General features: G+C 42.8%; 3 protein-coding genes across 8 annotated transcripts; 1 reads left to right on the top strand and 2 right to left on the bottom strand.

The window, feature by feature from the left end:
* Nucleotides 1-84: 84 nt before the first annotated feature.
* adap2 (ArfGAP with dual PH domains 2) lies at nt 85-5,654 on the bottom strand. Of its 5 annotated transcripts, none has more exons than XM_028972611.1 (11): nt 5,468-5,654; nt 4,693-4,844; nt 4,524-4,615; nt 3,394-3,482; nt 3,208-3,323; nt 2,340-2,486; nt 2,149-2,232; nt 1,991-2,053; nt 1,201-1,278; nt 891-1,119; nt 85-809 (listed from the first exon to the last, which is right to left on the bottom strand). In XM_028972611.1, exons 1-11 carry the CDS (start codon nt 5,553-5,555, stop codon nt 778-780), a joined length of 1,170 nt encoding a protein of 389 aa, XP_028828444.1. In that variant the 5' UTR covers nt 5,556-5,654; the 3' UTR covers nt 85-777. The 5 variants fall into 5 exon arrangements, with proteins under 5 accessions (XP_028828444.1, XP_028828448.1, XP_028828445.1 ...); XM_028972615.1 differs by having other exon boundaries at nt 891-966; XM_028972612.1 differs by having other exon boundaries at nt 3,208-3,320.
* Nucleotides 5,655-6,939: 1,285 nt separating this feature from the next.
* tefm (transcription elongation factor, mitochondrial) lies at nt 6,940-9,689 on the top strand. The gene is made up of 4 exons (XM_028973470.1): nt 6,940-7,040; nt 7,132-7,544; nt 8,197-8,346; nt 9,000-9,689. Exons 1-4 carry the CDS (start codon nt 6,995-6,997, stop codon nt 9,426-9,428), a joined length of 1,038 nt encoding a protein of 345 aa, XP_028829303.1. The 5' UTR covers nt 6,940-6,994; the 3' UTR covers nt 9,429-9,689.
* On the bottom strand, nt 9,578-20,832 carry atad5b (ATPase family AAA domain containing 5b). Of its 2 annotated transcripts, XM_028973468.1 has the most exons (15): nt 20,723-20,832; nt 19,765-19,836; nt 19,156-19,306; nt 17,895-18,134; nt 17,684-17,780; nt 16,658-16,734; nt 16,414-16,559; nt 16,019-16,136; nt 15,292-15,377; nt 15,103-15,196; nt 14,958-15,022; nt 14,446-14,682; nt 12,383-13,149; nt 11,950-12,108; nt 9,578-9,854 (listed from the first exon to the last, which is right to left on the bottom strand). In XM_028973468.1, the coding sequence occupies exons 3-15, from the start codon at nt 19,304-19,306 to the stop codon at nt 9,788-9,790; spliced, it is 2,304 nt and encodes a 767-aa protein (XP_028829301.1). In that variant the 5' UTR covers nt 19,765-19,836; nt 20,723-20,832; the 3' UTR covers nt 9,578-9,787. The 2 variants fall into 2 exon arrangements, with proteins under 2 accessions (XP_028829301.1, XP_028829302.1); XM_028973469.1 differs by lacking the exon at nt 11,950-12,108.
* Nucleotides 20,833-20,838: the final 6 nt, after the last annotated feature.

The raw sequence follows: 20,838 nt of genomic DNA, 5'->3' as shown, positions 1-20,838 counted from the left end.
AATGTTGGCCTCCACAGTGTAATAGAGACAGAAAAATAGTTAATTAAAAAGAAGAAAAATCAAATGGGATTGTATGTAGTTTATTTAGTTTCATTTAGTTTCATATTAACTTCTTATCTTTAAAACTGACAGTTAACATTTTTTGCTGTACCGGAAGTACCCACGCACAAGGAGTAAAGTCGTCAGGCTTGCAGAACAAAGATACTTAGCAAACATCACGTGACCCCTGAACACGCCCCCAGTCCCCGCCTTCCAACGATGGTTAGTGAAAAGGACAAACGGTGCCGCGGTGAACTTTGTGTATGTAACGGGTGTTTATTTGGATATATGTTTATTGTGTATAATTACACAATTATACTGTCTTCGTTTTATCTAATCGAAATCGTTAAGACTTCATTTCCCATGATTCCCTGCTGAGTATTTGTGCGCGTGCGTAACTGAGAAGCGCATACTCAGCAAGTTTTATCATCTTGTCTTTTATTTTATTTAATTTTGTTAATGTGTTGTATGTTTCTTTAATGTTGATTCAAATATGTAATTTTTAATCATTTCTATGTTCATTGTATGAGTTTCTGATTTCCGCACACACCTGAACCCGGAACAAAAACACGGAGTAAAAAAAACGCAGAGTAAAGTCTCGACATATATATATATAAATAATTCTTAACAGTAATAACTGCAGCAGAATTCATCCATCTTCAAAATCAGAAACCAACATCTTCACTGTAGTTCTGTTCAAGATGATGATATTCATTCCTGACTGTCAGGCGTCGGCGTTCAGGATTTCTTCCTCTTCATGTTGGCTTCAACTAGAAAAAGAAAAAAAGGACGTTGAGCACAGTGAACAGTCCAGGCCATGAAGCTGAGTTCCTCGCGCCGTTCCTCCTTACTGCTGTAGTGTTGGGGCAGCAGCGGCTGAGCGATGACCTGCTGGAAGGCCTTGATCCAATCCCTCTGCTCCAGCTCCTGCTCGCACATGAAGATAAAGTTTCTGTCGGGCGTCTCCATAGTGAGGCCGTACCTCCATCTGCTTCCCCTGGAGCCCCGTGTTGGGGTTTCCCTCACAGAGAAGCCGTGGGCCTCTGTGCCAATGAACACGGCCCCCAGCTCCAGAGCGTCCTTCAACAAAGACAGCAGATACTGGGGCTGAGGGCCATGTATTTCCTGTAATATCATAATCATATCTCACGAGGAACGTACCATTGGTGTTTTGAAGTAGAGAAGCTTCCTGTCCACTGAGCAAAGAACAAACCACCTCCTCTTGAACGGCTCCCACTGCTGAGAAAGGGAACACACAGACACAAACAGCTTCATATAAATATATATAGATATAAATAAAATAAAAAATTACTGCGGTTAAAAATTAATATAAAAGAAATAATAGTATGTGGTGGTGGTTATTATTATTGTATTATTATTATATACATTTCTACTACAGTTGTTGTTAGTAGTAGTGTAATAATATTATTTCTGTATTTTTAGTATTAAGTAGTTTGACAAGTGATTGTCATTGTGAAACAGCAAAACACATGATAAAATGAGTCCTCAACATTTAAACATCACCCTTAGTGAGCAGTGGGCAGTCATGAAAGGCGCCCAGTGTGGCATAGTTTGGGGATTCGAACCGGCAACCTTCCGAATACAGGTCAACTTCTTTACCAGCTAGGCCTCCACTGCCCCTCCCAGCCAGTAATGCTACTACTATAACTACTATTAGAAATAGTTGTAGTATGCTCGTATACATATTGATCTTACCCAAATTAATCCCCCTTATCTGAAAGGAATCTAATTAAATAAAGCATGTTATATAATTAGATAAACCATGTTTATTACTTTTTTTAAATGTTAATCATCGAGAAGTGGTACTATTACTAAAACTAGTTCTACAAATATTAATAATAAGAATACATATTATAAGAATATGACTTTTTTAATGTTTAGTTAATGTTTAATTAAAATGACAAATTAATGTTTAATTGAAAATACCAACCATTGGACCGGTCTTTTCCATGTATCCTTCTTTAAGACTTCTTGTCGTTAACAGTGGCATCAGCTACACAAAAAAGCTCAGAAAATGAGTGAAGTACATGGCTATGGGACACTGTGATTCATGTCATGTTAGTAACAGAACGGCAGACACGTGGTCACCTCACTGTCATTGGCTGGAGCAAGAGCTTTCCTCAGGTAGGCATAGCGGACGGCCCGGACCGCATTAAACCAATTCACAATCTCCTGAGTGCAGAGAAAACGCACGTAATGACTAGAGAATCACACGCATGTCCATAACTTCCACAAGTATGAGAATCTTTGTGTGTGGAGAGGAGGTCCATCACACTGACCTGCCCATTTTCATGATACACAAACAGATTCCTGGTCCGGTCTTCAGTCATGTAAGTGATCTGCAGGCCGTTCTGATGGCCGACCTTCTCTGGCTGGAACACGGCGTTCATGTTCCTCACCGAGATGATGGCCTTGGCTACTTTTGACTGCAGAACCAACGTGAGCATAAAGAAGATCAAATGCTGTAGTCTAGACAAATCCATACATGTAGAATAAAATCATCCACAAGAGAATCCCACTGCCAGGTGAAGAGAAGAAAGCTGTTCAGCTTGCAGTGTCAAGGATCATTGAGGAGAAGAGCCAGTTGTTGTGTAGGAAGCAGAGTAAATGGAGACGTGTCCGGATCTGACTAGGTCTTGGTATTCCTGGTATTCTGTACATGAAGACAATCACATCCGGACGGATACTACTGTAAAAAGGCTGCTCATGGTTTGACATTTGAGTCTATGAGCCTCCAAATTCCCAAGATCACACCCTGGTTGCAGATGAGTGGACCACAGAGTTCTGCTTCCTCAACACAAGGGGAACTGGACCTACACACTAGCTTCAACGTTGTGGCTAGTAGGTGTGCAGTATTTATTACCGTCAAATCTGAACCCTGAAGGCACAGGACCTCCCAGACACCCAGACCGTTGTCAACACCTCCCTTGTCTTTTATTGTGTAAATATATTTCAGGAGCTGTACTGTTTTTGGTAGAACTCTGTCTAAAATGGGTTCCTTGCAGAAGAACCTGATTTGTTCGGTTGTTCTTACATCTTCATTCCATGCGTAAAAGTCTGACATCATGCTGTTTTACAGCAGAGCAACATTGGGCCACCCCCTCTGAGGCATCAAGTCAACAAATAGCCTCCGGCGACGTGACTTACGTCCTCTTTGATGAAGTACCTCAGGGTGAAGTCATCCTGCGAGAGGACGAACCTCCTCTTCTGAAACTGACGCTTGTTTTTGCCCTTCTTCCACAGGGTCCCGTCACAAAAACCTGCTGATGGGGACGGTGTATGTTTGACACGCTGGCACGTTGGACAAGATGGTGGACTTCTCACACGCTTTACCTGAACTGTAGGCCTTCTGAAGGTGGCCGTTCTTTCCGGTGAATTCCTGCCGTGCGTATTTCGCCCTTATCCACTGATCCCTGAGAACCCTTTTAAAGTCGAAAAGCATAGAAGTAATCAGTCATCGCTGGACACGTTCCCTTGGATTCCCTGTAACCAGGAGGACACCCCATGTCTGTGAAGATTCTCAGTCATCCAGGTGAATTTGTCATGGCAACTGGACTTTCTTTCTTTGATGTAGAGACGTTTCATTCTGCATCCACAGAACCTTGTCAATCTGAGGGAAGTTGGCTTGTCAGATTGAAGTTCTGTGGATGCAGAATGAAACGTCTCTACATCAAAGAAAGAAAGTCCAGTTGCCATGACTCAACTTTCAGACAGCCGCACACCATGTATGAAGATCTTCCGAGACCTGGGGATTTCCGTCCATTCGGACAATAGGCCTTTCAAACGAAACAGACTCGTCTCACTTCTGTTTCGCAGGTAGCGTGAGGGAAAATTGTACTTCCTCAAAGTTTTAACTCATGAAAGACACCAGACTCGCAGGTCCAGACCAACTGTTGGTCTGTTGATTATTTTCCGATTAATCGAAAAGGGTGACACTGTTGAGCTTTTGAGCATGGTTCGCCCTGGTCCACACTGCTCACCAGGCACTACTCCATCACAGGAGGGGTGAACGGCAGAATTTCACAAATTTCAATTCTAGGGCACTAGCCGACAGCATGGGGTATGTTAGTCAGTGTGGCATCCAGGATGAGGAAGTGAGAGTTGTCAATCATTAGGCTCCTCCTATTTTAAACTAGAAATATCATTTGAGATCATGCAGAAATAATTTCAGGCCAACAGAAAGGGATACAGATCACGACCAAGCGCTTCTTCCTTGTTTTACCTCTTTATGTACTTTACCGCTGGTAATTCCTCACCTTACACTAGCGAACCAGTTTCACTCGGTTCGCTATTGTAACAATGCCCCCCGTCAACCAGTAAGACTGATTTTTGTAAATGGATTGAAGGACGTTTACATCATAAAGGTCAATTTTTCATTGAAGCTATACTGCTAATTGATGACCAATTAAGCTTGTTGCTTCACTGACGTGCGTTGATTTTACTGTCACACAATAACTACTCACACACAGTCGTGCTGCTGTGGCCGGTAGTAGAACGCCGGGACAGACTTCTCATATTGGGCCTTGGCAACGGCGTTGCCGTTGCGTCTCATGAACTGTGGTTGTCGGGAAAAAATGTTCAAGTGAATGAAGGCACTGGTGGCATTTTTTATAAAAAGCAGGGAGGCCATACCTCAACCAGGTCGTCCTCCCAGTTGTCCAGGCGTATGGACTTGACGCGGCTGACATCGGTTAAGTCCCTGTGGGTCCCGGAGCAGTTCAGACACACAAAGACGCCCAGTTTGTAGGAGGCCCAGTCCGGATCTAATTTAGATGTAAAGATCACTGACCAGGGGGAAGCATGAGCATGAGGCACAACGACCTGCTCATAAACAACATTCATCCTACCAATATCTAGTAGTATGAGTGAGTATCAATAAAAAAATATGTATTGTGATTATGAATATGATAATGCAAAACACAAGCTGATTTTGCATAAACAGTTCCACAGTTATATTTTTGCACAAATTCCATAAGTGTGCTTCAAATTCAGTTAATTAATTTAATCTAAGTTTAAGCATCCTAAAGGAGCTACGACTGTACTTGTAATTGTAAAGTGTGAGAATAGTAAACTAAAAAATAATAAACAATAATATTCATTGTATCGTCGTAATATTTGTATACGTCTAGTTCCCCTTTTAGCTTATTCAGCACTCTATTAATGTCACCACAATAAAAAGAAAATTGTGAAAACTTGCATGAATGCTGCTTTAGGTGAAAGGCTAGTATACTTTGAGAATTATATAAAATGGAAGTGTACACATTTTCAGTTTATTTAACTGTAAAAGCAGCGTAGTGGGTAGGATTCTCGCTGAAGCAGATGACCACAAAGTCACAGGTTCAAACTTCACCTCCTACCATTGAGTGCCTGTAAAATGTAAAAGAATAGATTTGGTATGAAAGCTCACCCGGGGCTCCACAGTCAGCACACCTGGCATTTTCAGGCTGTTTCACTAGATCTAAAAGGATGATCGTGTTTCGGTCCCAGGAAGCCATGAGGGCGGCCCGTGTGCCATTTTACGGTCAGCTGTCCATCATGCGTCTGGCCGTGCTCGAGGCAGAACTGGAGCGAAGTTTCCTCCTATGCTGAGTGGTTGTTTGCCATGGTGCTGTTATGGGTGGGGAAGTGAAATATACTGCTGCTCTAACAGACTGTAGCGTGTCTGTACTCAATGTACTAAACACCGACTTAAATATGGGATTTAAAAAAAAAGTTAACGGTGAAATGAATGTAAAGGCCGAATCTGGTGTGAAATATGAACAAAACATGACATGAGAAAGTGAGTTGTTAGTGATGGGCCACACTGTTCCATTATTGTAATTTAACCTGCAGCTTTAACAGTTTAACCGAATAGCTCCAGTTTAGACAGATGTGCACAGGTCATTCCTTTTCAGGAAGTGCTGTATGGTGATATTGTACTGTATTTATGCCTTACAATCAGTTGTGACAGGGACAGTCAGGGAGACACTCAGGGTTAAGTGTCTTGCTCAGGGACTCGATGGTAGTAAGTGGGGTTCGAACCTGGGTCACAGGTGAGTGTGTTACCCACTAGGCCACCACGACCCCTATAAATCAGAAATACCATATATAAGATCTACAGTTCTGTGCAAAAGTTGTCGGCAGCAGTGAAACTAATTAAAGGGTTTTCCTTTATACAGCAGTAACTCACTTCCCGCAACCGTTAAGTCCTGTTACTCGAGGCCATGTCATGGGCACCGTGAGGTCAAACACACATAATGTCATTATTTCATGAAAAGAAGTAACTTTTTTTTACTTTTGCAAAGTATTGCATAGTTTAACTGTAGACTTTAAGCAAATTATTGCAATCAATTGGTCATTTATACATAAAACATGCCAGTGGAGAATGTAAACCAGAAATTCTTAATGGGCAATATTCAGGGTTTTTAAAATTTTATTTCATATTATAAGTTTAATAATAAAGCAGGTTTTAAAGGAAACTTCTATCAAAGTTGTACCACATTTGATCAAAGGGCTGTATTGCCTCCCTTGGGACAGTGGTAGCCAAGCAGTTAAGGAAGCGGCCCTGTAATCAGAAGGTTGCCGGTTTGAATCCCGAAGTGCCACTGAGCAAAGCACTGTCCCCACACACTGCTCCCCGGGTGCCTGTCATGGCTGCTCACTGCTCACTAAGGTGATGGGTTAAATGCAGAGGGCACTTTTTGTTGTGTCACCATGTGCTGTGTATGACAATCACTTCACTTTTCAATGTAAGTAGACACTATATGTAATTAGACAAAACAACATTTACAGAACAGGAACCGTACAGACTGCAATTTAGATTTGCTTGTTTTTTTTCAGAAGTTTGATGTAGACCGAGCGGAACTAATATTTTCCGCTGCTGTTTCTGACGGACGGAAGAGAGGCGCGGACAAGGTGGAGGGCTGCAGAAATAAGTGATGCAGCAGCAGCAACGATGTGGCTCTTTAGGCGACTGTTTTTGTCATCTGCCCTGGTGACAGGTATACAAGACAAAGTTCGTATACATAAATAACTATGTACGTGTTCATGTTTCTTGATTAATGGCGTTAGCGGGACGTTTCCTCCACGCAGCGCGCCGTGGGTTGCGGCCGGAGGTCAAACCCAGATACCGGAACTGCAGCCGGGTCCCCATGGCCCTGACCTCTGACCCGTGTGGGGACGACGACGACAAGCCTCTGGACGCGCGTTACAGCGCCGAGCAGCGCGCCGTCATCCTGCGGCTCCTCAACACGGCCGCGGAGAGCGAGCTGGCCGCGGTGAAGCTGCTGAGGGGCCGCAAGCTTGCCAGCGTCGTGGACTACCGGGCCAGATACGGGCCTTTCCCCGACCTGCAGAGCGTCACCAACGTGCCGCTGCTGAAGCACAGGAGCGCCGTCACCGTGTTCAACTCCATCCTGCGCCCCGACGACAAGAGGGACAAGAGGAAGGCGAGAGGCCAACTGGCCAAATTCATCAGGCCCGAAGTGGAGAGGAAGCAGCTGGAGGTACGCAGGCCACGCCCAGTGCTGTGACGGAGACCACGCCCAGTGCCGTGACTCATTGTTTGTGAAGTGATTGTAACTTGTTATACACAGCAACACTGCGCACAGTGCACACAGTGAAAATTTTCCTCTGCATTTAACCATCACCATTGGTGAGCAGTGGGCAGCCATGACAGGCGCCTGGGGAGCACGGTGCTTTGCTCAGTGGCACCTCAGCCGATCGGGATTCGAACTGGCAACATTCTGATTACTTTCGTTGTGTCACCGTGTGCTGTGCTGCAGTGTAACTCAATGACAATCACAACAATGTAAGTGAACAAGGCTTTTAGATTTTTGTCAACCAGGCTGAATGCAACATCTTGTGTATTTTAGGGTTGCCAACTTTTCATGTGTTGCCACTGTCCTTTGCCTCCTGGTGGTTGGTCATTTAAATGTAAATATTACCAACGATCATCTTAAATTAATCATGACTGCCAAAACCGTGATCGTGATTAAAATTTGATTTAATTGTGCATACTTAACAGAAAGCATCTGTGGTATATATTAAAATGTTAATAACAGCTAATTATTATATCTTCATTTATATATAGATGTTTATATAATCTATATTTATTCCATACCTAACACACATTCTGTGCATCTGCTACCATTTCAGGAGGCCACTTCAATAGTGTCTATAGTGTTTGGCACAAATAAAATAGCCTGGACTCATATGGACCGGGCCATGTCTGTTCTGGACTGGCAGCAGGAGGAGTGCAGTAGCTTCATGAATGGAACCTACATGGCGTCCAGCTACCTGGATGATGTAAGTTGTCTCAAAATAAGACGTTGTCTATAAATAAGACATGAAAGCATCTGCATGTAGGAACTTATCACACTGCACAAAAAATAAAGGGAACACAAAAATATTCTTATTACTTTGTTCTTTACATAGTTGAATGTGCTGACAACAAAAACACAAAAATTATTGATGGAAATCAAATTAATCAACCCATGGAGGCCTGGATTTGGAGTTACAAATAAAGTGGAAAAGCACACTACAAGCTAATCCAACGCATGCTCTTGATCAGGTGGTCTCCTAAGGGATCTCCTCCCAGACCTGAACTAAAGCATCCGCCAACTCCTGGACAGTCTGTGATGTACATTTACAGCATTTATCAGATGCTGTAAGCGAAATTAAGTTTGCTAGTAATTCTAAGTGGGCATATTTCATCATATGGAGAAAGGTACAAAGTAAAAGTATGACCATGTATTCTCATAACAATGTGTGTGTGCAACAAACAGTCATAATTCTTATTTGCTTAACATATGCAAACATATGCTTAAAAATGGAAATAAAAATAAATTGTAACTGAGTAAGTATCCATATATAATACATTTGTGTGTCTGACAAAGAGACCCCAGCTACAAAAAATTCATTTTCAACATTCTATTATTAAACATTGTTGTAATTTTTAGATTTCAGAAGTGGTCTCACGCCTCCCCGACACAGACTTCTTTGTGGTGGAGAAACCGGGGGTGTCCCTGCAGAACACCGCCTTGTACCCCGTTATGGTGCATCTCCGCACAGTGGAGGCCATGCTCTTCGCCCTGCTGAGCACCCGCCAGCGGGAGCCTGGTGACCCCCCCAAAGTGCTCAACATGATGCGCACGGCTGTGGGCCGTCACTTCGGACTGATCGTGGGCGAGTCCCGAACCAGTGGGGCGCAGGCGGTGCGCCAAATGATGACTGATTCGGTGACTAAGAAGGCTCCACGCGTGACCTTCCCTCACGACCTGCTGGTGAAGTACAGGAGTGCATTTCACATGGGCAGCCGGAACCGCGGGGAGGAGCTCTGTGATGCCCTTCTCCAGGCTGTCGCATTCTACGAGCTTCTCGGGGAGTAGGCCTCACTGTAGGACTGACCGGTCCCAAATTTTCATGGGTTCTCTTTGTGATGGGCATCAGGTGCTGCAGTGCAGTACCACATGCTTGCATCTTACACTAGAAGGACTTTACTGAACTTGAGTTTATTTAATGGATTTCTGTTAGCTGGATTACGGTGAGGTCATGATTAACCAGTAGGAAGACTGGTCTAAATTCTTACTGGACGACCATGACTGCATGTTGATTGTTTGTGGTGTTATAATAAAAATGTTTTCACTGTCCAGAGGCTACATTGAAAATAAAGTTTATTTAAAGTTATTTTAAATTGCACAGTGGTTTAGCTCTTAATATGGTCCCACAGAAGAAACATTTGTTGACTTCAGGGGAAATCGGTAGCAAGTAGCTGCATGGTGCCAACACTGATAACCTTCAGATAGTGTGGAAATCTGAAAAAGAAAGAAGTACATTTTTTACTATAAAAAACGTATGAAATACATAGCTGGGTTATTGACTTCATGTCAGACAGTGGACACACCCCCATGATAATATAAATCAGACCCTGGTAAATCATTTCAAAACTATTTGTGTTCAGGTATCAAATGTAAAGTTGGAAAAGGCTTTGGAATGACATGTTATTTTTACATCACAGAAATCTGGCGATTATTCATATCCACTGTAAATATCATATATATGGATAATTTGGGGAGGTGAGACATCTGTCCTCTCTAGGGTAACCACAGGGGTTCCACAAGGCTCTGTCCTTGGCCCCCTTCTATTCTCAATATACACTCGCTCACTTGGTCACATCATCCAATCACATGGCTTCTCCTATCACTCCTATGCTGATGACACCCAGCTCTATCTGTCATTCCCACCAGAAGATGCTACTATAGCAACAAAAATTTCGGCCTGCCTCTCAGACATATCGGCATGGATGTCTGAGCGACACCTCCAACTCAACCTATCCAAAACCGAGATTCTGATCTTTCCGGGCAACAATTCTCCTCAGCAAAACCTTTCAATTCAAATTGGATCGCTATTGTTAACACCCACGGCATCTGCAAAAAGCCTTGGGGTTTGGATAGATAACAAACTGAGTTTGAACCATCATGTTGCTGCGATCTCCAGATCCTGCAGGTTCACTCTCTACAACATTCGCAAGATTCGGCCTTTTCTCTCACAACAGGCTACGCAGCTCCTCGTCCAGGCAATGGTCATCTCCAAACTCGACTACTGTAACTCTCTCCTGGCTGGAGCCTCTGCAGTCACCATAAAACCACTCCAGATGGTCCAAAATATGGCAGCCCGCCTCATCTTCAATCAGCCAAAATACACCCATGTTACACCTCTCCTTACCTCCCTCCACTGGCTCCCGGTAGCTGCTCGCATTGAGTTCAAATCCTTGATGCTTGCCTACAGGGCTGTAAATGGAACTGCGCCCGCCTACATCAACACACTACTACCTAGATACACTCCTACACGCTCTCTCAGATCGGCAAACGAAAGGAGACTAAAAATTCCTTCTTCACGGGGTCTCCGTTTCCAATCATGTCTGTTCTCCGTTGTTGTCCCTGGCTGGTGGAACAACCTACCCTCCTCCACACGACTAGCCGAGACTATCACCACTTTTAAGAAGAAGGTGAAAACCTTCTTATTCCAAAAATATTACAGACAAATTTAACACATACACATGCATACACATTTAACAAATAAATACAAAATGTATAAATACATTATAATTTTTCTTAGTCTAGCACCCAACACTCTCCGAGCATGTTCTTCAATGACAAGTCTAAGCCTTATCAGGGCTCTTAGTTTGTATACTTGATATTCTATAGAAATCGAACGAGAATTGCTGGTGTCTTCCCATTGTAAGTCGCTTTGGATAAAAGCGTCTGCCAAATAAAGTAAAGTAAAGTAAAGTAAAGTAATTTATGTACATATTTTTGAGGCGTGTGAATCTAAAAAAATTGTTGCAACTCCATTGTCATTGAACACAAAGATGCCACATGTAAAATTAAATATTTAATATTAAGAAAAAAAAAATATTATACAATTTTTTTTTTTTCTTTTCATGAAAATCATGTATCGTGTTGCAAGGAAGTTGACTGATGTCACCACACTAGGCAGAGGAGAAGAAAAAAGACAGGTCAATCGCTAGACAGATCTTGTATTGATCCCAGAGGTAAATTGAAAAAGTGAAGTGATTGTCACATGTGATACACAGCAGCACAGCACACGATGCACACAGTGAAATTTGTCCTCTGCATTTAACCCATCACCTTGAGTGAGCAGTGGGCAGCCATGACAGGCGCCCGGGGAGCAGTGTGTGGTGACGGTGCTTTGCTCAGTGGCACCTCAGTGGCACCTTGGCGGATCGGGAATCGAACCGGCAACCTTCTGATTACAGGGCCGCTTCCTTAACCGCTAGGCCACCACTGCCCCCAAAGTATCCAGTAGTCTGCTGTACTAACGGGTCTGGTTAATCTGCTGTTCAGATTGGTCTAGACTGGTGGATGGGAGGTGCTGCTCATCTGGTACCTGTGCTCCACCTTGCCTCGTTCTTTCAGACGCTCAGTTCTGCAGATGAAGCGCAGACAGGGAAGGTAGTCAGTAGCAATGGCTGCGGTGTTGCCCAGTGAGCTGAACGCTCTGCTGGAAAACACCCGTCTTGTGACGTCGTTGCACCTCTGGACTACACTGAGGGGCAAAAAAAAAAAAGTGCTAAATGTAAGATCACCATATAGAGGGGTGAGGGGTAAAACTGGGATGAAAATATCCAATGAAAGCTATTGATCAGATCTTTCTATTAGCAAAAAGGATGTGAAATCAACTGAAAACTGAAAACACCCAAGCAGTTGGTGCCAAAAAGGAGTGTCAGGCCAACCTTAACATGAAGGCAACATGATTGGTCATGTCTGGTGACCAACATATTCAATATTGTGTCTGGACAACAAGAGTTGAGCGTATTCACCTTGGCTCACACAGGGGACGCTGGCCGAGGGACAGCGTCTGTTGATGGGGAGGCACCGTGAGACTGAACTCATCCCAGAACTGCTGCCATTTGTCTGGTCCCAGCTCTTCAGCCATACCCTGGACTGTGAAGCTCCACTTGTCCATCTCGCGGAGGCACAACTGGAATCCTAAACCTTCTACTGCTGCCCTCATCTCCACAGAGCGCTGCCACCGCACCTCCTGAATGTCCTCCTCCCTCATCTCGTCCAACATGCCATCCTTGAATGTAGCTGGGGACCAATCAGAATGGCGTTTTTGCCTACAGAAGAAGGTCAACTCTGGCATGTGATCCTGTAAATGGGAATCAAGGAAGGACATGTGATCCAGGAACCGTCCGAGAGAAGAGAGGCAGCTGGACACCAATTCCGATGCCTTCTTCTCTGACTGGTTTACATCCCTTAAAGACCATTTAAATTCCTGAGCTTGGCCCATGGGTAAATCTTCACCATTGTGGTCAGGGTAGGACCTACACCCCAGAGACAAACCCTTCCTTGTCCTCAATCTGGAGACCATCCTAGTTGATTTTTGCACAAAGGTCTTTGGAACATTGAAGTCCTCCTCAAGTCCAGGGCCGGAGGTCTTTTTTAGGCAGCAGCCAACATTAGTCAAGGCAGTATTCTGCAGAAGCACCTCCATGTTAGAATAGAGAATGTCAACTTCTCTTGCCCAGCTCTCTGTCAGGAGCTCCAAACATCTATTGGTCTTTCTTTCGGTCCATGAACAACTCTAGAATAGAATAAAATATTCACAAGTAAACAACCTGTTTTATGAAGCATATTAATTAACAGCATTAAAACCTGTATAATTTTGTCCCGTTCATGCCACCAAAACTGCTCTGTCCCACTGAATCATGGACTGTGTGTAGGTGTATTGGTCTACAACAATGGTTCGCAACCTTTTTTCCCCTGCTAGTGTCCAAGATAAGCCAGGACCCAACCCCAATTCCTGCATAGTTTTATACTGCAGGGTATATAGTCTATATTAAATATTAAAGCTGAAATCAGTAATTAGTGAAAGTCATTGTGAAACACTGCAGCACAGCACACTGTGACAACAAAATGTTTCCTCTGCTTTTAACCATCACCCTTAGTGAGCAGTGGGCAGCCATGACCGGCGCCCGGGGAGCAATGTGTGGCGACGGTGCATCAGTGGCACCTTGGCGGATCGGGATTCGAACCGGGGCTGGTTCCTTAACTGCTAGGCCACCACTGCCCCAAATAAACCCAAACCCAGCTGTTATGCTGTGTGGGGATTTAAATAAATGACATTCACACAGTGATTTACTGCGCCATTTCCATGCAGGCCATCACCCCGTGAGCTCCTGCAATGCGGGTTTAAAATATAATCGCCAGATCCTTGCCTCAGTTTCACCTCCTAAGCACGATAGACCAGACCCAGGCCAAGATTTACAGCTCTAGTCTATTGTAGGGGTGTTAGAAAATGTCGATACAGCACAGCCCTACATGTGCTCGCCAGACGTAGCCTGACTGCCATTAGGTACCAAGATGAGATCCAAAGACCCCCTTGTGATACCATATGCTGGTGCGGTTGGCCCTGGGTTCCACTTAATGCAAGACAATGCTCGACCTCATGTGGCTGGATGTGTCAGCAGTTCCTGCAAGACGAAGGCATTGATGCTGTGGACTGGCCGCCCACCCCCCCGACCTGAATCCAATTGAGAACATCTGGAACATCATGTCTCACTCCATCCACAAACACCACATTGTCCAGGAGTTGGCGGATGATTTAGTCCAGGTCTGGGATGAGATCCCTCAGGAGACCATCCGCCACCTCCATGGGTTGATAAATTAGATTTTTGTGTGATTTTGTTATCAGCACATTCAACTATATAAAGAACAAAGTATTTAATAAGAATATTTAATTCATTCAGATCTAGAAGGTCTTATTTTATTGAGTCACCTGTATTTTGTTAAGCAGTGTACTTCTTAATGATCTTTAATCTTTTATCATTTATTCGTACATGTTAATTAACTGTTGATCTTGAAGTTTATGACTACTCACTCTGACCATACTTCCAAGATCCCGAGTCTGAAATCTAAGAAGACTCGTCAAACAGATGGACCCGCCCTGCCTGAGTGGCACCACCTGTCTTCTGCCGCTCTGAGCCCAGAACTGCAGCTCCAGCAGGCAACGTCTGATGTCTGCATTGTTCAGATGCAGCAGGGAGGTGACATCTGCAGGCTCCGTCCTCATGTTCTCAGTCAGGCACACCAGCTGCAGATAGCTGCAGGTCGACTCCTGCACTCAGACACATTTCCCTCTTGCATAATTATACAGATATTTGCATTAAAATCTAACCATGCAAAAGTTTGGGCACCTCAGGAGTACATCAAGAGGCATTAGGAGAAAGTTTGCCATTGGCCCTTCCCTGTCACCTGACCTAAACATAATTTTTTATTATAATAAAGACAGAATGATGCTTAAAACATTAAAGAAATGCCAAGTGCACAAATTAGTAAAGTAGGTCCCTCTGCTTCAATATTCTAGCAAAAACACATTTGTCATGATCTTACCACAGTAGGCTTTTTAAAAACAAGCATTCTGAAGTGGCCATCAAACGTTTCTCGGAATGAGGCATCTGTGGGAGAGTATACATGCGTTTTAAATGTGTATTATAAGTACACACATATCAAACTCTTCTCACTAACACATACTCACCAGAGGTGGTCAGTACTACCGGCCTTCTGGTTATGGACATGAAGGTCTTAATAGCAGCAAGAAATCCCACATCTTCACTAAACACCACATCCACCTGAAGAACAATCACAACACAGGGTTAATCCTGTCAACCACACAGTGTTCCTTCATCAGGACTAAAACTGAGTAAAGCGTATTAATGCTCTTCACCTCTTCAAATAAAATGAGTGACATGGTTTCTCTCTTGCTGTTCTCAGTTGAACATCTGCATTCAGAACAGTCAGCAGAACCCTCGTCTTGTTCCACCGCATACAGATGTGTGACATGAGAAACATCATCACTTAGGGTTCTTACACATTTTTACAAAAGACTTTCCATGATTTTTCAATGACTAAGGCAAATTCATGACCCTATTGGTGAGAAATGTGAGAAGAAAAAAAAAAATCACAAAAAGTAAAGTTTACCAGAAAATTGTTAAACTAAACTTATGTCATCCCTGAAAAGCTTAACTTAAATGACTGTTTCCTCCTCCAAGTGTGCGCAGGCCGAGCCCAAGTTAAATGGACCCGACTTTTAAAAGGACACGCGGCTGCGGAGGTGCTGGAATATGGACGCAACATGACGTGGTTCACTGTGTAAAGCCAGCAAAGATATTATAGACCTCTGCTAGTTTTAAACTTTATGGTTGTAGAAAATGTAGAAAAAGGTTTCTTGTGCAGTCTTACGGGAACTAAGTACTAAATGTTACACATTCATGTGTCAGTCAGATTTCAATGACTTCTCCAGAACTTTATTATTTCATTTTCAAGTTTCTTGACTTCTCCAGGTTTTTAATGACTGTATGAGCCCAGATCAGTGAATCAGTCCTCCACCAGCAGAATCTGGAGTAGATGACTGTGACTTCTGAGAAGCTCTAGATGCGTCACCAGAAACTCACAAGACCTGAAGCGGGAAGCAGGCGTCCGGCCGTTCACCTGGTGGGACTGAGTTGCCTCCATTATTTGAGCGAGAACGAGGCGGCCGTTGCGATGGGACGAGGCGTTTACCTCAAATACCTGGACAAACAAGCAGTGGGTCAAGCGAACCACAATCTATATTCATGAAAATTACAATAACAGGCAAAGTAGAAAAAAAATAAAAACACTCAACTTATAGATAGATTTAGTGTCAGTGTCAGCTGATGATTATTCACAAACCAGATCTGCAGCAACGTTTAAAGGACACAACGCATAAATTTCCAGTCTCAGTTTTCCCACTCAACTGAAGACTTTATGGGGGCAATCTGGCAATCAACCTAAGTAAAGGTTGATAACAACAACAACAACAACAGACCTTGAAGCCCAGCTCTTCAGCACATGCGTACACGGCTGCTGTCTTGCCGACGCCATGCGGTCCGGTGATGAGCAACGTGTTGCACAGCTCATCGTCAACACCCTCGGACGCCACCTCGCCTTCAAAGTCCCCACAGTCCCATGACTCTGGGGAGCACAAGAGTACACAAGGTTCCTGCTGAAATATTTACATTCCTCCAGTTATCATTACAGACTTGAATAAAGTATGAAAATTACTTCTGTACTTTTTTCGCTGTCCTTTTGATCCCTCTTTTTCTTCTGCTCTTCATGGTCGGCTTTCAGTTTCCACTCCTTCATCCACCTGGTGCAGAAAGCATTGACATACTCTTGTGTATAAAGTCCTGAACTGTACATCTCCATTCCTCATCACATACAGCCTCCTGGATATTCGGTGGAGCCTAGGTCACGATATTCCAGTTACATACAGCATCACAGCAATGAACTGTGCTGTTAATGAGCGTAGAAATCTTAAGAGACCACTGAGTTCATCAGTGTCACTGGCCTGAAGTGGAACTTTATATTTACAACAAAGCAACCACATACACATCAATCTTACTTTTAACAGAATTAATCACTCATATATAGGTACTAGATGGACAAAACCGGCTCAAATAAAACCACAAACTGTATTTAAGGATTCTAAGTGGATTTTATTTTTATCATTTTTACCTTCACAATGTATCGTAATTCAGATTTTTAAAAATGTAATGTGTATATATTAGAGACGCTGAAATTCTGGGCTGATATCATGCCAAAACCAATGTTTACAATAGTAATATGGTCAATACCAATTTTTAAAATTACATTAAATTAATTAATTCAATTTATTAAACAATTTAGATTTTAGCTATTCACACTCTCACAGTGTCTTTGAATTCTGTTTGAATGAATTAAATGTAAACTATTAAATCAATACAGTACAGCATAAATACAGATGTCAATTATGGATATCAAATAGTGGCAAAAAAAAATCCAAGTATTCATTTTGCTGATTAGCCAATGTTAATATCACCAAAACTGATATATTGGTGCATCCCTAAGATACACACACTGTTTATATGACTGTTATAAAAATGTATTACTTGAAAAAGTAAATAAATAAAAACAATTACAATTATATACTGTACAGTACAGGTGCGTTATTAGGAAACACAAATTATTCTGATTAACATTTTAAAGGACGATAGAAGAGCAAGAATGTTGCAAATGTTAACCCCATATTCTAGTAATTTCATGTGAGTTCATCTTACTTGTAAAGTTTCCTCACGGGAACAAAGTTTCCCATTACTTCACAAGAACGCTGAGGACGATATTTTTCTGTCCAAGGAACATCTTCCCTTACACAATCTGGCAGTATCCAAAAAACACACAGCACTTTATTTTTACTTGTTTAAAAAGCAATTATACTCAAACAAATGAAAGTTCAGTAGTAAAGATGTTCTATTTAGAAATCAGTCAAACCTGGTTGTACGGTTGTAGGTGCCACCAAAGGACCTGCTGTGTCCCTCTGCTGCCTGAGTCTCTGTGTTCGACTCATCCTGTTCCTGAAGCCTGGCTTCACACGAGCCGAGCGCTCCAAAGAGGTCCAGGGTGGACAAGTGGACTCTAGAGCAGCGCCCCCCTCAGGCCCCTGGCAGCACAGTCGCCGTTTGGGTGTTTTAACCAGGTTTTGCCCATCACTTCTCCCTTCTTCTGTGAGCTCTGTCATCACCAAAAAAACGTGATTTCCTCAGCCATAAATGTGGATCATCTGTCGAATAGTCAAGGGATGGACAAAATCTACAAAAATATTGCATTACTTTCCGTTGCTATTTGGATGATTCCAAAATCTATGTCCCTAACTATGCCCCTAATATATGTCAATGACACTATGACCAAAGTTCTTCTTTATTGACCCAATGTATTCTAGGTGGTCATCTCCAAAATCTGTGGTGAGGTCTATTCAAGACCAACTGAATAAATGATAAGTACTTGTGGCTAATGACATGATGTATAACAGCAATAAAGGGTTTCATCACATATACACATATGTGTGGAATACACACACACACACACACACTACAGGCCAAACGTTTGGAAACAGCTTCTCATTCAATGTGTTTTCTTTATTTTCATGACCATTTACATTGGCAGATTCTCACTGAAGGCATCAAAACTATGAATGAACACATGTGGAGTTATGTACTTAACAAAAAAAGGTGTAATGACTGAAAACATGTTTTATTATCTAGTTTTCTCAAAATAGCCACCCTTTGCACACTCTTGGCATTCTCTCAATGAACTTCAAGAGGTCGTCACCTGAAATGGTTTTCCAACGGTCTTGAAGGAGTTCCCAGAGGTGTTCAGCACTAGTTGGTCCCTTTGCCTTCACTCTGCGGTCCAGCTCACCCCAAACCATCTCGATTGGGTTCAGGTGGGGTGGCTGTGGAGGCCAGGTCTCCACTTTTTGTTAAGTACATAACTCCACATGTGTTCATTCATAGTTTTGATGCCTTCAGTGAGAATCTACCAATGTAAATGGTCATGAAAACAAAGAAAACACATTGAATAAGAAGGTGTGTCCAAACCTTTGGCCTGTACTGTATGTATGTATATTTGTATGTATGTATATATATACATTCGTTCATACACACACACACACACACACACACACACACTCATTTGGAATTAGCAGCAACTGCATCCTATATCTTAACAAAGCAGGGTTTATTTTCAGATTTACCTGAACCAGGACAGTCCAGATGATATTGCCTGTGCTTCCTAGACAACAAATTGAAAAATCTCTTCACTGGAAAACCAGGGTTGGATAACCTGATGTCCTCCAGCAGGGCTTCTTGCACTCCTTCTGAAAAGCCTTCACTCTGACTAAACATCTAATGGCACAGGAAATACAATGCACTCACATAGCAGGGTATAAATTGTGATGCTGCATTGCTTTAAATGTCCCCTGACATGAAAATCTGAATTTTTGAGATGATTTAACATTAGTATGTGTTCCCCCAGTCTGTCTGGTGAATTATGTTGATGACAGGACTGGATAAAAGTGGCTGAATTTCGGAAAGATACAGTATTAGGGCAACACAAGACTGCTATAAAAGCAAAAAAATGTATGTCAGGGGACCTTTAACTTAATAATAATTTTAAAAAGAGACTTCATCACATTTTTTTATTGTCGTACGGTCACATCACCAACATCAGCGATCAGAAATGAACATGATCCAACACTGGGGTAATGAATTGTTGATTACTTAATCAGCCCAAACGAAACACACAAAAAGCAAATAGAAGGACCAGGTTGTTGGACCGTCATGATCTAAAAGCAGATGCTCACCTTTCCTTGTTGTACACTGGGAACAGTTTGGACGCTGACGAAAGGAGGTGGCACGAACTCGGCTGTGCTGAGCTGTGGACATGAAGGGGAAGATTCGCTCAGGCCATGGGAGATGCCACAGAAGTCATCTTAGTGACCAACACTAAGTAAAGACACTCAATCCACTGTACAGTCAGCGCTTTAACTTTTGTTTGTTAGATAAGAGTCTATTTCACCTGTATCTGTGTGTGTGTTTCATGCATGTGTGTGTGAGTTTTCAGGAGTATAAATGCATGCTTTTTCATATGTGAATGTGTATGTTTCACATGTGTTTGTGTAACAAACGTCCAAAATATTTCCTAAACGGCCACCCATAATGTCTCAGTGCTATGATGAGATCTAAATCCCCGATTGATATACTTCATGAATGTTGTTGCTGTGTAGGTACGCGCTAAGCTGCTGGGTTACCTTTTCTAAAATTGTCGATAGAAGTGGGAGGTTGGATATCGGTCCATAATTCGAAAGCTGACTGTGATCAAGATCAGGTTTTTTAATCAGGGGTCTAATGACTGCTACCTTGAATGAACTTGTGAAGCGATGACTTCATAACTTAAGGGAATCGTTTCACAAACCATCAGTAATGTACATATAGTGATTTAAGTGCATATCTTTAACTCAGCTTCAAAAGACATTTACACATTTACAGCATTTATCAGACGCCCTTAACCAGACGCCCTTACACTTAGGGTTAAGTGTCTTTCTCAGGGACACAATGGTAGTAAGTGGGATTTGAACCTGGGTCTTCTGGTTCATAGGCAAGTGTGTTACCCACTAGGCTAGTACCACCCCAAGACAGATTTCCTCACTGCTTTTACCCAATAACACACTTAATAAATGGTGACTTAGCAAGACAAATGTATCGACTACATCCTGGGATCCTAAAGGGAATTAAACACCGCGTAGAGAAGCAGATAGTCACCGAATCCCGGAGAGAAGACCCGCAGGCGCTCCTTCATCCGTATTTATTCGCGGATCTCTGCCATGTTCATCCTCCGAAAAACGCGCCGACGTCGCCCGCCAATCAGAAGGCGGAAC

Source organism: Denticeps clupeoides, chromosome 3 (genome assembly GCF_900700375.1).
Source record: "Denticeps clupeoides chromosome 3, fDenClu1.1, whole genome shotgun sequence".
Classification (NCBI taxonomy): domain Eukaryota; kingdom Metazoa; phylum Chordata; class Actinopteri; order Clupeiformes; family Denticipitidae; genus Denticeps; species Denticeps clupeoides.
The sequence above is the reverse complement of the archived record's forward strand: the minus strand, read 5'-3'. Positions and strand labels throughout refer to the sequence as shown.

What these genes read in the sequence shown, in the direction of transcription:
- adap2 (XM_028972611.1), bottom strand. Translation starts at nt 5,555, where the DNA reads ATGGCTTCCTGGGACCGAAACACGATCATCCTTTTAGATCTAGTGAAA. An exon ending in CTCCAGCCAATGACAGTGAG is followed by an intron (nt 2,054 to 2,148) that starts GTGACCACGTGT and finishes TTTTTTGTGTAG; the next exon opens with CTGATGCCACTGTTAACGAC. An exon ending in TGGAAAAGACCGGTCCAATG is followed by an intron (nt 1,279 to 1,990) that starts GTTGGTATTTTC and finishes TCCCTTTCTCAG; the next exon opens with CAGTGGGAGCCGTTCAAGAG.
- tefm (XM_028973470.1), top strand. Translation starts at nt 6,995, where the DNA reads ATGTGGCTCTTTAGGCGACTGTTTTTGTCATCTGCCCTGGTGACAG. An exon ending in GTCATCTGCCCTGGTGACAG is followed by an intron (nt 7,041 to 7,131) that starts GTATACAAGACA and finishes TCCTCCACGCAG; the next exon opens with CGCGCCGTGGGTTGCGGCCG. An exon ending in CGTCCAGCTACCTGGATGAT is followed by an intron (nt 8,347 to 8,999) that starts GTAAGTTGTCTC and finishes TGTAATTTTTAG; the next exon opens with ATTTCAGAAGTGGTCTCACG.
- atad5b (XM_028973468.1), bottom strand. Translation starts at nt 19,306, where the DNA reads ATGTTTAGTCAGAGTGAAGGCTTTTCAGAAGGAGTGCAAGAAGCCCTG. An exon ending in TCAAAAGGACAGCGAAAAAA is followed by an intron (nt 16,560 to 16,657) that starts GTACAGAAGTAA and finishes TGTGCTCCCCAG; the next exon opens with AGTCATGGGACTGTGGGGAC. An exon ending in TTTTTAAAAAGCCTACTGTG is followed by an intron (nt 14,683 to 14,957) that starts GTAAGATCATGA and finishes GTCTGAGTGCAG; the next exon opens with GAGTCGACCTGCAGCTATCT.